Raw genomic sequence first — 12,710 nt, forward strand, 5'->3', positions numbered from 1 at the left:
CAGGCGAGCACCTTCATTCGCACAATTCCAATGTGTGTCTTGTGCAACATTTTCAGAATTGGCGATTGCAGTTCCACCGGATTGATCACTCGACAGTCGCGGAGCAGAATGCCATCCTTTGAGGAGATTTCCATTTGCACATTCTGGAATGAGCGGAATTCCTTGTCCAGCTTGGGACAGTCTGGCCACTCTTGAGTGACAAAATGTCGTACCTTTGACAAAATGGGGTCTGTGCTCGTATAGTTGGCGACCGTCCTTGCGGAGACGGGGAGATCGGCGATGACCCGCATGTTGAACAAGTTCACGTTCGTCTCAATTTCCATAATTGCCTCCTCTTTATCGAACATCAGGTCGGGTCCAATCTGTAGACGTGACAATGCATCGGCAAAGGCATGCTTGGCAGACTGTCGGTAAATGATGCGGTAATCATATCCCATCATGATCAGGGCCCAACGTTGTAGACGCTGCAACATTATGACAGGCAAACCTTTCTCCGGACTGAAAATAGTCAGCAGTGGCTTGTGGTCGGCGATGAGCAGGAAATGTCGCCCACTCAAATATTGGTGGAACGTCCGGACACCAAACACAATCGCCAGTGCTTCTTTCTCCACTTGGCTGTAGTTTTTCTCGGCGGTCGTCAGCATTTTGGATGCGAACGCGATTGGTTCTTCCTTGCCGTTCTGCGCCGTTTGTGAGATTACAGCTCCAAGACTGTACGGCGATGCATCGGCGGCCATTGAGATCAGCTTCGATGGGCCATAGAGGACCAAACATGTCTTCTGGGCGAGCATCTCCTTCAACCTGGTGAATGCATGGTCACATTCTTTGGACCAGTGCCATTCGACGTCCTGTTTTCGCAGATTGTTCAATGGTGCGCACAAAGTCGAAAGTGCCGGTATGAACTTGCCATAGTAGTTCACCTTGCCAATGAAGCTTTCAAGCTGCTTCACATTTTTGGGCGTCGGCAATTTCACAATGGCGTCCACTCTTTCTTCCGATGGTTTCAGACCACTTGCCGAGATCACATGTCCGAGATATGTGACCTGTTTTCGGAAGAATGCGCACTTGTCCATGTGCAACTTCATGCCGTAGTTGTTCAATGCCATGAGGACCTGTTTTACCTGCAGGTGTTCTTCCTCTGTCCGGCCGGTGACAATTATGTCATCCAGGTAGGCGGCTACGTACGGAAATCCGGCAACTAGATTGTTGGCCAGTTTCTGGAAGATGGCCGGCGCCGGTGCCGGTCCAAATGCCAACCGGTTGTATCTGAACAGTCCCTTGTGCGTGTTGATCACAAGCAGGTTTTTTGTCTCGTCGTCCAGTTTCACTTGGAGATACGTGTCGGACATGTCCAATTTTGAGAAGTACTGTCCTCCTTGCAGCTTGACGAACAGCTCGTCCACTCTTGGTATGGGGTGTTGATCAATGTGTAATTGAGGGTTTACAGTCACTTTGTAGTCGTCACAGATGCGCACCTTGCCGCAAGGTTTCTGAACGACAACTATGGGTGTGGTCCATTCTGTATGGTCCACATGGGTGATAATTCCCATTTCTTCAAGACGGCAGAGTTCCTTGTCGATGGTGTCCATCCGACTGAACGGAACTGGTCTTGGTTTGAAGAACTTAGGGACGGCATCGTCTTTGAGTATGAGCCGTGCCTTCATCTTTGTGCAGTGCCCGAGTCCAGGTGTGAAAACGGCCGGAAACTGGTCAAGAAACTTCTGCAGGTTGTTCTCGCACTTGCTGACCATGTTGCAGTCCGTGGTAGATGACAATGACATAGTTGATCCATCGTAGATCAAGGCGTTCATGTCTAGCTTGAAAGCACGGATCCAGTCGATTGCGCACAGGGATGTACCTTCTTTGCCAACGACAATCAGCGGCAACATCTGTGTCATACCATTACAGGAACCATACTATACCAGTGTCCACCTGGAACTGTAGATCAACAGTCGAGACCCGCAGCGAAATCCTCGGCTTGTCGGTGATCGTGGACATACCGAGCACTTCAATAGAAATGGTCTCCGCAATTTGGTCGACTGTGTTTTGCGCTTTCTTGCCCTTTCTCCGCTTTCCTACAGATTGACACACTGCCTGGAGATGACCTTTTCGGTTACAGGCGTAACAAACGGACTCGATATACGGGCACTCACGGTAATGATGAGCAGTCTAGCCGCACCGGTAGCAGGGTTTCGATCCTTCCTCCACAAGGGAGCGGCTCTTCTGAAATGTCTCTTCTTCTCCGGATTTGCTCTGGGTGGATCAAATGGTTTCTGACGTTGCGGACAAGTCTGACAAACTGAATGCACGCGTTGCGGACAAGTCTGACGAACTGCATGCACCTCTTGAGGGAGCTTCGATGCTGTATCGCCGGCCATTTTGTGCAGTTCTTTACTTAGCAGTTCGGCCATCTTAGCACACTGCAGCACATTCTTCAATGAGGCGTCCAATTCCTTGAGAATCGCCTGCTGGATGAATGCGTGCCTGCAGCCCATGACCAGTCTATCCGGCAACGCATTGTCTTGTGCACTTTTCGCAGCATTGAGCTTTAAAATCACATGCCTTTGCATTGGTGCGAAGTACGGCAAGAAATTCGGCGATAGATTGCCCTTCCTGTTGCACCGTCCGGTAGAAATCGAGGCGAGCTGCGAGGAAATTTCGACTTTCTGCAAAGCCATTGTGATTTCAGCATATGAAACTTCAGTTACTCCTTCTGTATGTAAATTTTGAAGTAGTGCAAACATTTCTGGAGACATTGATGAACACAAGAGAGCCTTCTTCCCCAGGTCAGTCGTAATTCCCATACTTTCAGAATAAAACTCAGCGCACATTAAATACGGTGACCACCTTTCTCGCTCAGAATCGAAATGATCGAATTGCCGAGACATGTTTAAAAAAAAATCGAAAAATAGGCTCTTATCTGGGTCTTTGGACACAATCCGAAGTCTCCCGTTCCTGACACCACTTTTGTGTTCTTGTTCTGTGTCTGTATGAAACTTGAGAGTCTTCACGGTACAACAGAAGTCTTTATTACAGTAACTCAATGCTGGCAGCAAGACAACTAAATGGCTGCCACCCCACATCTCCCTTTGTCCTGTGCAGCGCCACCTGCTGCACGGGAGGAGCAACGGGTCCTCCTACCCCACACAGTCCATCAAACATCACAAGAATGATCATAACCATTTAGATTTTTCAATGTATCAGTTCAGACACAAGGGGTATAATGTCCTTGGCTGTAAGATTGTGTAAAAGCTTCCCCGCTATAAGTATTGTGCACATTTGTCTACTGGCTTCCAGACCAGTGGTATTTGTTTGCATTAGATATATCAGATATGAGGTTTGTAGGAAAGAACTGCAGATGCTGGTTTAAATCGAAGGTAGACACAAAATGCTGGGGTAACTCAGCGGGACAGGCAGTATCTCTGGAGAGAAGGAATAGGTGACGTTTTGGATCGAGACCCTTCTTCAGACAGATGTCAGGGGAGTGGGCGGGACAGAAATAGAATGTAGTCGGAGACAGTAAGACTGTTGGGAGAACTGGGAAGGGGAGGGGCTGGAGATAGAGGGAAAGCAGGGGGTATTTGAAGTTAGAGAAGTCAGTGTTCATACCACTGGGGTGTAAGCTACCCAAGCGAAATATGAGGTGCTGTTCCTCCAATTTGTGCTGGGCCTCACTCACTCTGACAATGGAGAAGGCCCAGGAGAGAAAGGTCAGATTGGGAATGGAGGGGGAGTTAAAGTGCTGAGCAACTGGGAGATCAGGTAGGTTAAGGTGGACTGAGCGGAGGTGTTCAGCGAAACGATCGCTGAGCCTGCGCTTGGTCGTATCATATCATATCATATATATACAGCGCGGAAACAGGCCTTTTCGGCCCATCAAGTCCGCGCCGCCCAGCGATCCCCGCACACTACCACTATTAACACTATCCTACACACACTAGGGACAATTTTTACATTTACCCAGCCAATTAACCTACATACCTGTACGTCTTTGGAGTGTGGGAGGAAACCGAAGATCTCGGAGAAAACCCACGCAGGTCACGGGGAGAACGTACAAACTCCTTACAGTGCAGCACCCGTAGTCAGGATCGAACCTGAGTCTCCGGCGCTGCATTCGCTGTAAAGCAGCAACTCTACCGTCAATGTACAGGAGTTGACACCTGGAACAGCGGATACAGTAGATGAGGTTAGAGGAGGTGCAAGTGAACCTCTGCCTCACCTGAAAAAACTGTTGGGGTCCTTGGATGGAGTCAAGAGGGGGAGGTAAAAGGACAGGTGTTGATCAGATATGAGGTTCAGGGGAGGAAGTCTGCCATCCTCACCTGGTTTGTGCTACATACACCTCCCTAACAATCCCAATGTGACTGATTTTTACACGGTTCATCAATCCACCGGAGGATAGGAGGATAGCAAATGTTATCCCACTTTTTAAGAAAGGAGGGAGAGAGAAAACGGGTAATTATAGACCAGTTAGTCTGACATCAGTGGTGGGGAAGATGCTGGAGTCAATTATAAAAGACGAAATTGCTGAGCATTTGGATAGCAGTAACGGGATCATTCCGAGTCAGCATGGATTTACGAAGGGGAAATCATGCTTGACAAATCTACTGGAATTTTTTGAGGATGTAACTAGGAAAATTGACAAGGGAGAGTCAGTGGATGTGGTGTACCTCGACTTTCAGAAAGCCTTCGACAAGGTCCCACATAGGAGATTAGTGGGCAAAATTAGGGCACATGGTATTGGGGGTAGGGTACTGACATGGATAGAAAATTGGTTGACAGACAGAAAGCAAAGAGTGGGGATAAATGGGTCCCTTTCGGAATGGCAGGCAGTGACCAGTGGGGTACCGCAAGGTTCGGTGCTGGGACCCCAGCTATTTACGATATACATTAATGACTTAGACGAAGGGATTAAAAGTACCATTAGCAAATTTGCAGATGATACTAAGTTGGGGGGTAGTGTGAATTGTGAGGAAGATGCAATAAGGCTGCAGGGTGACTTGGACAGGTTGTGTGAGTGGGCGGATACATGGCAGATGCAGTTTAATGTAGATAAGTGTGAGGTTATTCACTTTGGAAGTAAGAATAGAAAGGCAGATTATTATCTGAATGGTGTCAAGTTAGGAGGAGGGGGAGTTCAACGAGATCTGGGTGTCCTAGTGCATCAGTCAATGAAAGGAAGCATGCAGGTACAGCAGGCAGTGAAGAAAGCCAATGGAATGTTGGCCTTCGTAACAAGAGGAGTTGAGTATAGGAGTAAAGAGGTCCTTCTACAGTTGTACCGGGCCCTGGTGAGACCGCACCTGGAGTACTGTGTGCAGTTTTGGTCTCCAAATTTGAGGAAGGATATTCTTGCTATGGAGGGCGTGCAGCGTAGGTTCACTAGGTTAATTCCCGGAATGGCGGGACTGTCGTATGTTGAAAGGCTGGAGTGATTGGGCTTGTATACACTGGAATTTAGAAGGATGAGGGGGGATCTTATTGAAACATATAAGATAATTAGGGGATTGGACACATTAGAGGCAGATAACATGTTCCCAATGTTGGGGGAGTCCAGAACAAGGGGCCACAGTTTAAGAATAAGGGGTAGGCCATTTAGAACCGAGATGAGGAAGAACTTTTTCAGTCAGAGGGTGGTGAAGGTGTGGAATTCTCTGCCTCAGAAGGCAGTGGAGGCCAGTTCGTTGGATGCTTTCAAGAGAGAGCTGGATAGAGCTCTTAAGGATAGCGGAGTGAGGGGGTATGGGGAGAAGGCAGGAACGGGGTACTGATTGAGAGTGATCAGCCATGATCGCATTGAATGGCGGTGCTGGCTCGAAGGGCTGAATGGCCTACTCCTGCACCTATTGTCTATTGTCTATTGTCTATTGTCACCCCCAACTCCTCAAGGGCAATTAGCAACAGGCCAAAATGGCTGGCCCTGGCAGTGATGTTCAGACACTGAAAAACGAATAAGTTTAAAAAAATCTCAGATGTTGATCAGTAAGCCATTGAAAAACTGCAGGAGAAGGAAAAGACAATAATTTAAAAGTTTTCACTGCCTGTGGATGTCTCAATGTGCTTCAGCCCAACAGATTACATTTGAGAAGTAGTCAGTATTGCATTGTAGGAAATGCAGCAGTTAATTGGTGCATTAAAAGATCCCACGAACCACACTGAAATGATGAGCAGGTAATTTATTTTGATACTGTTTGCTGAGGAATCATTACGGGCAGAACATTCCACCGTCCTTGCTCAGATACTGTCAGGAGAACTTTATCATCTAGCTGAAGAGAAGGTGAAGTGTTAGTATAGCACCCTTAACATTGCAGAGTCCCAACCCAAAGGGCGGCACGGTGGCGCAGCGGTAGAGTTGCTGCCTTACAGCGAATGCAGCGCCGGAGACTCAGGTTCGATCCTGACTATGGGCGCCGTCTGTACGGAGTTTGTACGTTCTCCCCGTGACCTGCGTGGGTTTTCTCCGAGATCCTCGGTTTCCTCCCACACTCCAAAGACGTACAGGTATGTAGGTTAATTGGCTGGGCAAATGTAAAAATTTTTTTTAAAAATTGTCCCTAGTGTGTGTAGGATAGTGTTAATGTGCGGGGATCGCTGGGCGGCGCGGACCTGGTGGGCTGAAGGGCCTGTTTCCGCGCTGTATCTCTAAATAAATAAATAAATGTCGTCTGTCCAATCCCTGCACAGATGCTGTCTGGCCCTCTGAGTTCCTCCAGCACAGGTGTTTTAGACTTCAGACTTTAGTGATACAGCATGGAAACAGTCCCTTCGACCCACCGAGTCCACGCTGACCAGCGATCACCATGTACACCCTAGCACTATCCAACATACTAGGGACAATTTATAATGTTACCAAACCTAATCAACCTACAAACCTGCACGTCGATGGAGTGTGGGAGGAAACTGGAGCACCTGGAGAAAATCTAGGCAGTTTGAGGGAAAGTATAAACTCCGTACAGACAGCACCCTTGGTCAGAATTGAGCCCGTGTCTCTGGAGCTATACTGTGCCGTCCTAATTTTGCGACATTGAAATGTCAGCATTGAATATATGTTCAAATTATTAAAATGTTGACTTATCGCATAACTATTACCTAGAAACAAGAATCCAATGATAGACATCTGCATTGGCACATCTAGAGATTGGTAATTAATATCGCTGATAAAGCTGTTCAAAATTCTCACTGATATTTATCCTCTACAGAACAGTATTTTTGATCTCACTTAGTAACTCTGGCCCATTTTATTTCACTCACAAATCACAGTGAAAGAAGAAGAGCGTTCCAAGACAATGAAGAAAGTGTGTAGGTTTGGGCATCGCTCCATTACTCTTGTTGAGAAGTGCAAAGGTCTGAAAGTTTTTCTGCATGGTTACCATTCTATCATTCATTCCATGATACCATCAACATTCTCATTTTCAAGAGTCAACATGATCTCTGCTCCAGGCAAGAGGAAATTTGGAACGCTCTCTCTCCCAGAAAACTACAGATGTGAGATCTTACCAAAAGTTTCATTAGAAAAGGGTATTAATCAGTATGGAATAAAATAAGAGTGATAGAATAACAATGTTTTAACAGAATGGCAGTATAGACTCAAGTTACATTCCTGCTACATGGTTCCTCTGTAAATGGATTCAGTGAAACACATCTCCTAAGCATTAATTGGAATAAAAATGTTCAGTGTTATTTTAAACTGCCGGATATTTAATGGACTCATGCAGAGCTGGAAAATACCTGGATAAAAAGTGTTACAATTTTGGTTTTGATTTTATGTGGGATTTGCCCCATTGTAGCACTATACTACTCATGGAGGTGAGGAGATGACAAAGGGAAAACAGATTACAGAGGTTAAAGAGGTAACAAAGGTAACTGCCTGTACAGGCATGCATGAAGCAGCAATTTATGTATGCTCCTTATGTGAGCACTGGGCTGAAAGATCAGGTTCGCCAAATTGCATGACAATAAGCTATTGAATGATAAATAAAGCTCTGTTGAACTGTCTGTTGAACTGTTGAATGTTTATCGTTTTTCAATTTTTTTAATGATAAAGTTCAGAAAGCGCAATTATGCAGCCTGCCGCTGCCGCTTGCAATGTAAAGAATGAAACTCCAGCCATTGTGCTGAATGACGTGCGGTTTGCTTATCTTCAATTTACCAGAGTGATCAAAACTGTGAACCAACCCTTTGGTTTTTCAGGATGGAGGAAACAGCTGCTGAAAGATTAGGGTCTAGGCAGAAGTAAGCAAATTTCTCATGCTCGGATACAGCTTGTAATGATTACTATCTCCATGATAGCTCTCCTGTGAGTAATTCAAACCTTGAATCAATCTGGTTTATGCCAATCTACAACAGCTCGGCAGGAATCTGAGTCATTAGTGAGGACATTTGCCCATGTTACTTGTTCTAACTGTAGCTTGTGCAGGTATTATTGAGAATTATGGGGAGGTACAGAGAGTTGCTGAAAATGTGCATTCCAGCACTAACTACACTGCACATATGCTATGCATTCACATAGGCTGAAGATAGGCACCAAATGCTGGAGTAACTCAGCGGGACAGGCAGCATCTCCGGATCGAGACACGAAACGTCACCCAATCCTTCTATCCAGTGATGCTGCCTGTCCCGCTGAGTTACTCCAGCATTCTGTGTCTATCTTCGGTGTAAACCAGCATCTGCAGTTCCTTCCTTCACACAGACTGTATTGCTTTCTCATTTTTCATGTATTCATATTTGCAGATTTAACCAACACACAATATTTTTGACTCATTTCAAAATAATTTTGTGTTGCTCTATTGACAGTCTGCTCTGCATCAACTTCTGTCAAGTTTACTTCTGATTACGTCTCCTATTTTCACAAGATATTTCTACATGCAGCACACTTCATCTTAGGTGGGGTTAAGGCACAAACGTTCCCTCCATAATTTAAATTAGGATTTTATTCTTGTCTCAACTGTTTCTCTTCCATTTTCCCTTCAAGATTTCATAGAACTAAGCTCAATTATGTTTTGACTGTACTGTCCATTATTAACTCAGTGGGAGTGTAATGTAGCATTGTACTGTAGTTTGTCAGAATTTTGCTAATCTTCGTTCCATTCTAAATTTGTAAAGTTGTTTTTTTCACTGCTTCTTTGACAATTCTCACTGATCTCTTCATTGTACTAAATGAGACAGATGGTTAAATACATGTCCATTTAATATAGCTTTGTTTCATAAAACATTCAAATAAAAATATATATTCTGAGGATGTTTTGTAGGCTTATGACATGAGCTTTGTTGTAGGCATATGACATGAGAAACTGCACCTCAATTATTCAATAGTATATTTGTCTTTACGCAGGAGCCTATATGTTTGATCCTATATGTCTCACCTTGATTTCTTTCGAGTGACTATTTATCAATACTGGGAGATTATCTAATCATCCCTCTGAATAATCAATGTGTTCTCCATGGAAAAAGTCTTATTAACCATTCCCAATTCTGTAAAGATCAACTTGATACGTTCACTGTTTCAATTTTCAAAGAAGCAGTATACCATATTTTACTGCTTTCCAACTCTGCAAAGACCCTAGACTGAGGTTCTCCCCCCAGAGAGCATGGGTGTTGGCTGTAATAAACTTCAGCGAGTCCTTCAGCAAATACTCCTGCAGTCTGGAATGGGCCAGTCAGCAATATTCCCTGACGGACATCTCACTCTGCTGAGAGGCCAACAAGTTTTGGATTGGCAAAAGAGCGTCTTTCGCCGAGTTGATGGTGTTCTACCATCGCTTGATGTCTATCTCTGAATGTGCCATTGCCTTAATGCTCAAAATACCAAAGTGTTTGGTGTGAAACTCTTTACTATGTGCTTCCTCAACACATTTGGTATGACATGGCCTTTCTCTGTCTATAGCCGATTACACTATAACTTCTTGCCTGCTTCTAGCTACCTGGCTGATTCAGTCTGTCCTTTCAAATTTCCTTTTTATATTCATTTTAGAATGATATATTTTTTGCGTCTCAGCTATCACAATTGCTGCAAATGGAAAAACAACTACTATTTACCTTTTGAAGATCAAACTGTAATTTCCTTTACCTAAATTCTCATATGGTAACCTTGACAATGCATCTACAAGGTATTTTGATTTGAAGTTCTATATTTGATTGAAGATTTGATTATAAAAGAAAAGCCCACTTCTGCATTATTTGTATTGATTACCTAAGACCAAATATGTGTTTTAAGGCTTAAGGTCCCTATTCAAAGATAAATATCTATCTATTCTTCAGACTGGAGAAAGATCCTGAGCTGACACATTGCCCGTCCATATCCTCCATTGATGCTGCCTAACCTGCTGAGTTTCTCCAGCAGTTGTGTTTGATGCATGATGCCAGCATCAGTTTCTTGTGTCTACATAAACTGTGCTGTATTAACAATACAATACAATACAATGCAATATCTTTATTGTCATTGTACAAGTACAACGAGATTAAGAATGCCACTTCCCTATCGATGCTATAAAATATATAAATAAATCACGGCGAGAACGAAAACAACAGGGGGGGGGGGGGGGGGTGGGGGGGTGGGGGGGAGAAAGAGAAACAAGGTAAAGTGCAAAAAAGGTTCAGGCAGGGGTCAGTCTTGCCAGCTGACCCTGGAGGCAGAGACAGATCTTGGCAGGCTCTCAGCAGGTCCGATTCAGAGCAGCTATAGCTCTAGGGATAAAGCTGTTTCTTAGTCTGGAGGTGCGGGCGTAGAAGGCCTTGTAACGTCTGCCAGATGGAAGTAGTTCAAACAGACGGTGGCGTGGGTGTGTGGAGTCCTTGTTGTTGCTGGTGACTTTCCTGAGGCAGCATGCATTGTAGATGTCCTCCAGGGCTGGTAGCTGTGTCCCAATGATACTCTGCGCTCTGCAGACGACCCACTGAAGAGCTCTCCTATCAGCTTCCGTGCAGCTGAGATACCACACATAGATGCCGTATGTCAGTATGCCCTCTGTGGTGCAGCGGTAGAAGGTCATCAGTAACTGTTGGGGCAGACCGACCTTTTTTAGCGTTCTCAGGAAAAACAGCCGTTGTTGTGCTTTCTTGACTTGCGCAGCGGTGTTGTTGGACCATGTGAGGTCCTCTGAGATGTGTGTGCCCAGAAACCTGAAGTCTTATGTAGGTCTTCCCTGCTTTAAGAATAAAACAGAGGTCTTATGTGGCTCTTCCCTGCTTTAAGAATAAAACAAAGCTTTAATTCACATGAAACAAATGGAATAGTTTTCTCTTGACCATTGTACTATGCAAGACTGAAAGCATTTGCCATTTAAAATTGATATATCCGTGATGACTGGCTTTGGTTACATCTTTAAGAGCGGGTCTCATATCAGTCTCACTAAATGTTCAGGAATTGATTCTGGAATTTGTTTTGGAACTACAGCCATCTTTAATGTTCTACGGGGGAAACAGCTGTTGTCATTGTACTTTGCAATGGTTGAAATTCCTTGAAGCATTTTATAATATCTTGTGCATTCTTGTCTGAAAGACCTTCGATGATAATTTCACTCCACTAAATACTTTTAGGGACAAGTAAAACTCCTTTGGTACATTAATTGTCAAACATTTCAGGCTCCATTTGTCCACATTCAACCAAGCAAATGGCAGTTTCACTTTGAGTTTTGTTTATTGTCACGTGTACCGAGTTACAGTGAAAAGCTTTTGTTGCGTGCTTTCCAGTCAGCGGAAAGACAATACATGATTACAATTGATCCATTTACAGGGTATAGATACATGACAAGGGAATAATGTTTAGTACAAGGTTTAGCCAGCAAAGTCCGATCAAGGAGAGTCCAAGGGTCACCAATGAGGTAGATAGTAGTTCAGCACTCCTCTCTGGTTTTGGTAGGTATCACAAAATGTTGGAGTAACTCAGCAGGTCAGGCAGCATCACTGGAGAGAAGGAATGTGTGATGTTTCGGGTCGAGACCCTTCTTCGGATTGATCTTCCGGGTCGAGACCCTTCTTCAGATTGATCTTCCGGGTCGAGACCCTTCTTCAGACTGATGTTCCCCCTCTGTGATGCTTCTTGCTGTTCCCCCTCTGTGATTCCTCTTGCCCTCCTACTCTCTACTTTGAAGTAGTTCTCCTCCTCTCTTCGACGAGAGTTTAGCAATATGCTCTCTCGCTGCTCCCCCTCTGTGATTCCTCCTGCCCTCCTACTCCAGATTTCTCCTCTGGTTTTGGTAAGATGATTCAGTTGCCTGATAACAGCTGGGAAGAAACTGTCCCTGAACTTGGAGGTGTGCATTTTCACATTTCTGTACCTTTTGCCTGATGGGAGAGGGGAGAAGAGGGAGAGGCCAGGCTGCGACTCGTCCTTTGGCGATCTAATTTGGCACAACAATTCTGTAAGGTAGAGAACTGCTTGATTCAACATCACATTTTAATCAACATTTGGCAGAACAGACATTGTCCACTTTAGGCACCATTACAGTTGGATTGTCCAGTCACTTTGAATTGGCTTTACTGAAACACTGTTTTCCAATTTGTCTAATCCTTCTTCCAATCTGGAACAAGTCAAGGCCTACAATAGATTCATTTGTATCTAGCCTGATATGATTATGGGCATTGAGACCCACTGTATCATTATAGGGATCCTGGAATCTTTCTCCCAACTTTTCCAATGCTTTTCCATTTTAGATAGGCACATGGATCAGCAAGGAATAGAGGGACATAGGTCATGTACAGGCAGATGAGAT

At 44.7% G+C, this 12,710-nt stretch overlaps 1 protein-coding gene across 1 annotated transcript in view; it reads left to right on the top strand.

Annotated features, from left to right (window-relative positions):
• Positions 1-2,100: 2,100 nt before the first annotated feature.
• neb (nebulin) overlaps positions 2,101-12,710 on the top strand; it is a 234,885-nt gene continuing 224,275 nt past the window's right edge. Inside the window, exons 1-2 of the mRNA XM_078404318.1 lie at positions 2,101-2,154; positions 7,788-7,859. Of these exons, the coding sequence (XP_078260444.1) occupies positions 2,101-2,154; positions 7,788-7,859 (126 nt within the window). The remainder of the gene's footprint in view (positions 2,155-7,787; positions 7,860-12,710) is intronic.

The sequence above is a fragment of the Rhinoraja longicauda genome, chromosome 8, assembly GCF_053455715.1.
Source record: "Rhinoraja longicauda isolate Sanriku21f chromosome 8, sRhiLon1.1, whole genome shotgun sequence".
NCBI classification, from domain to species: Eukaryota; Metazoa; Chordata; class Chondrichthyes; order Rajiformes; family Arhynchobatidae; genus Rhinoraja; species Rhinoraja longicauda.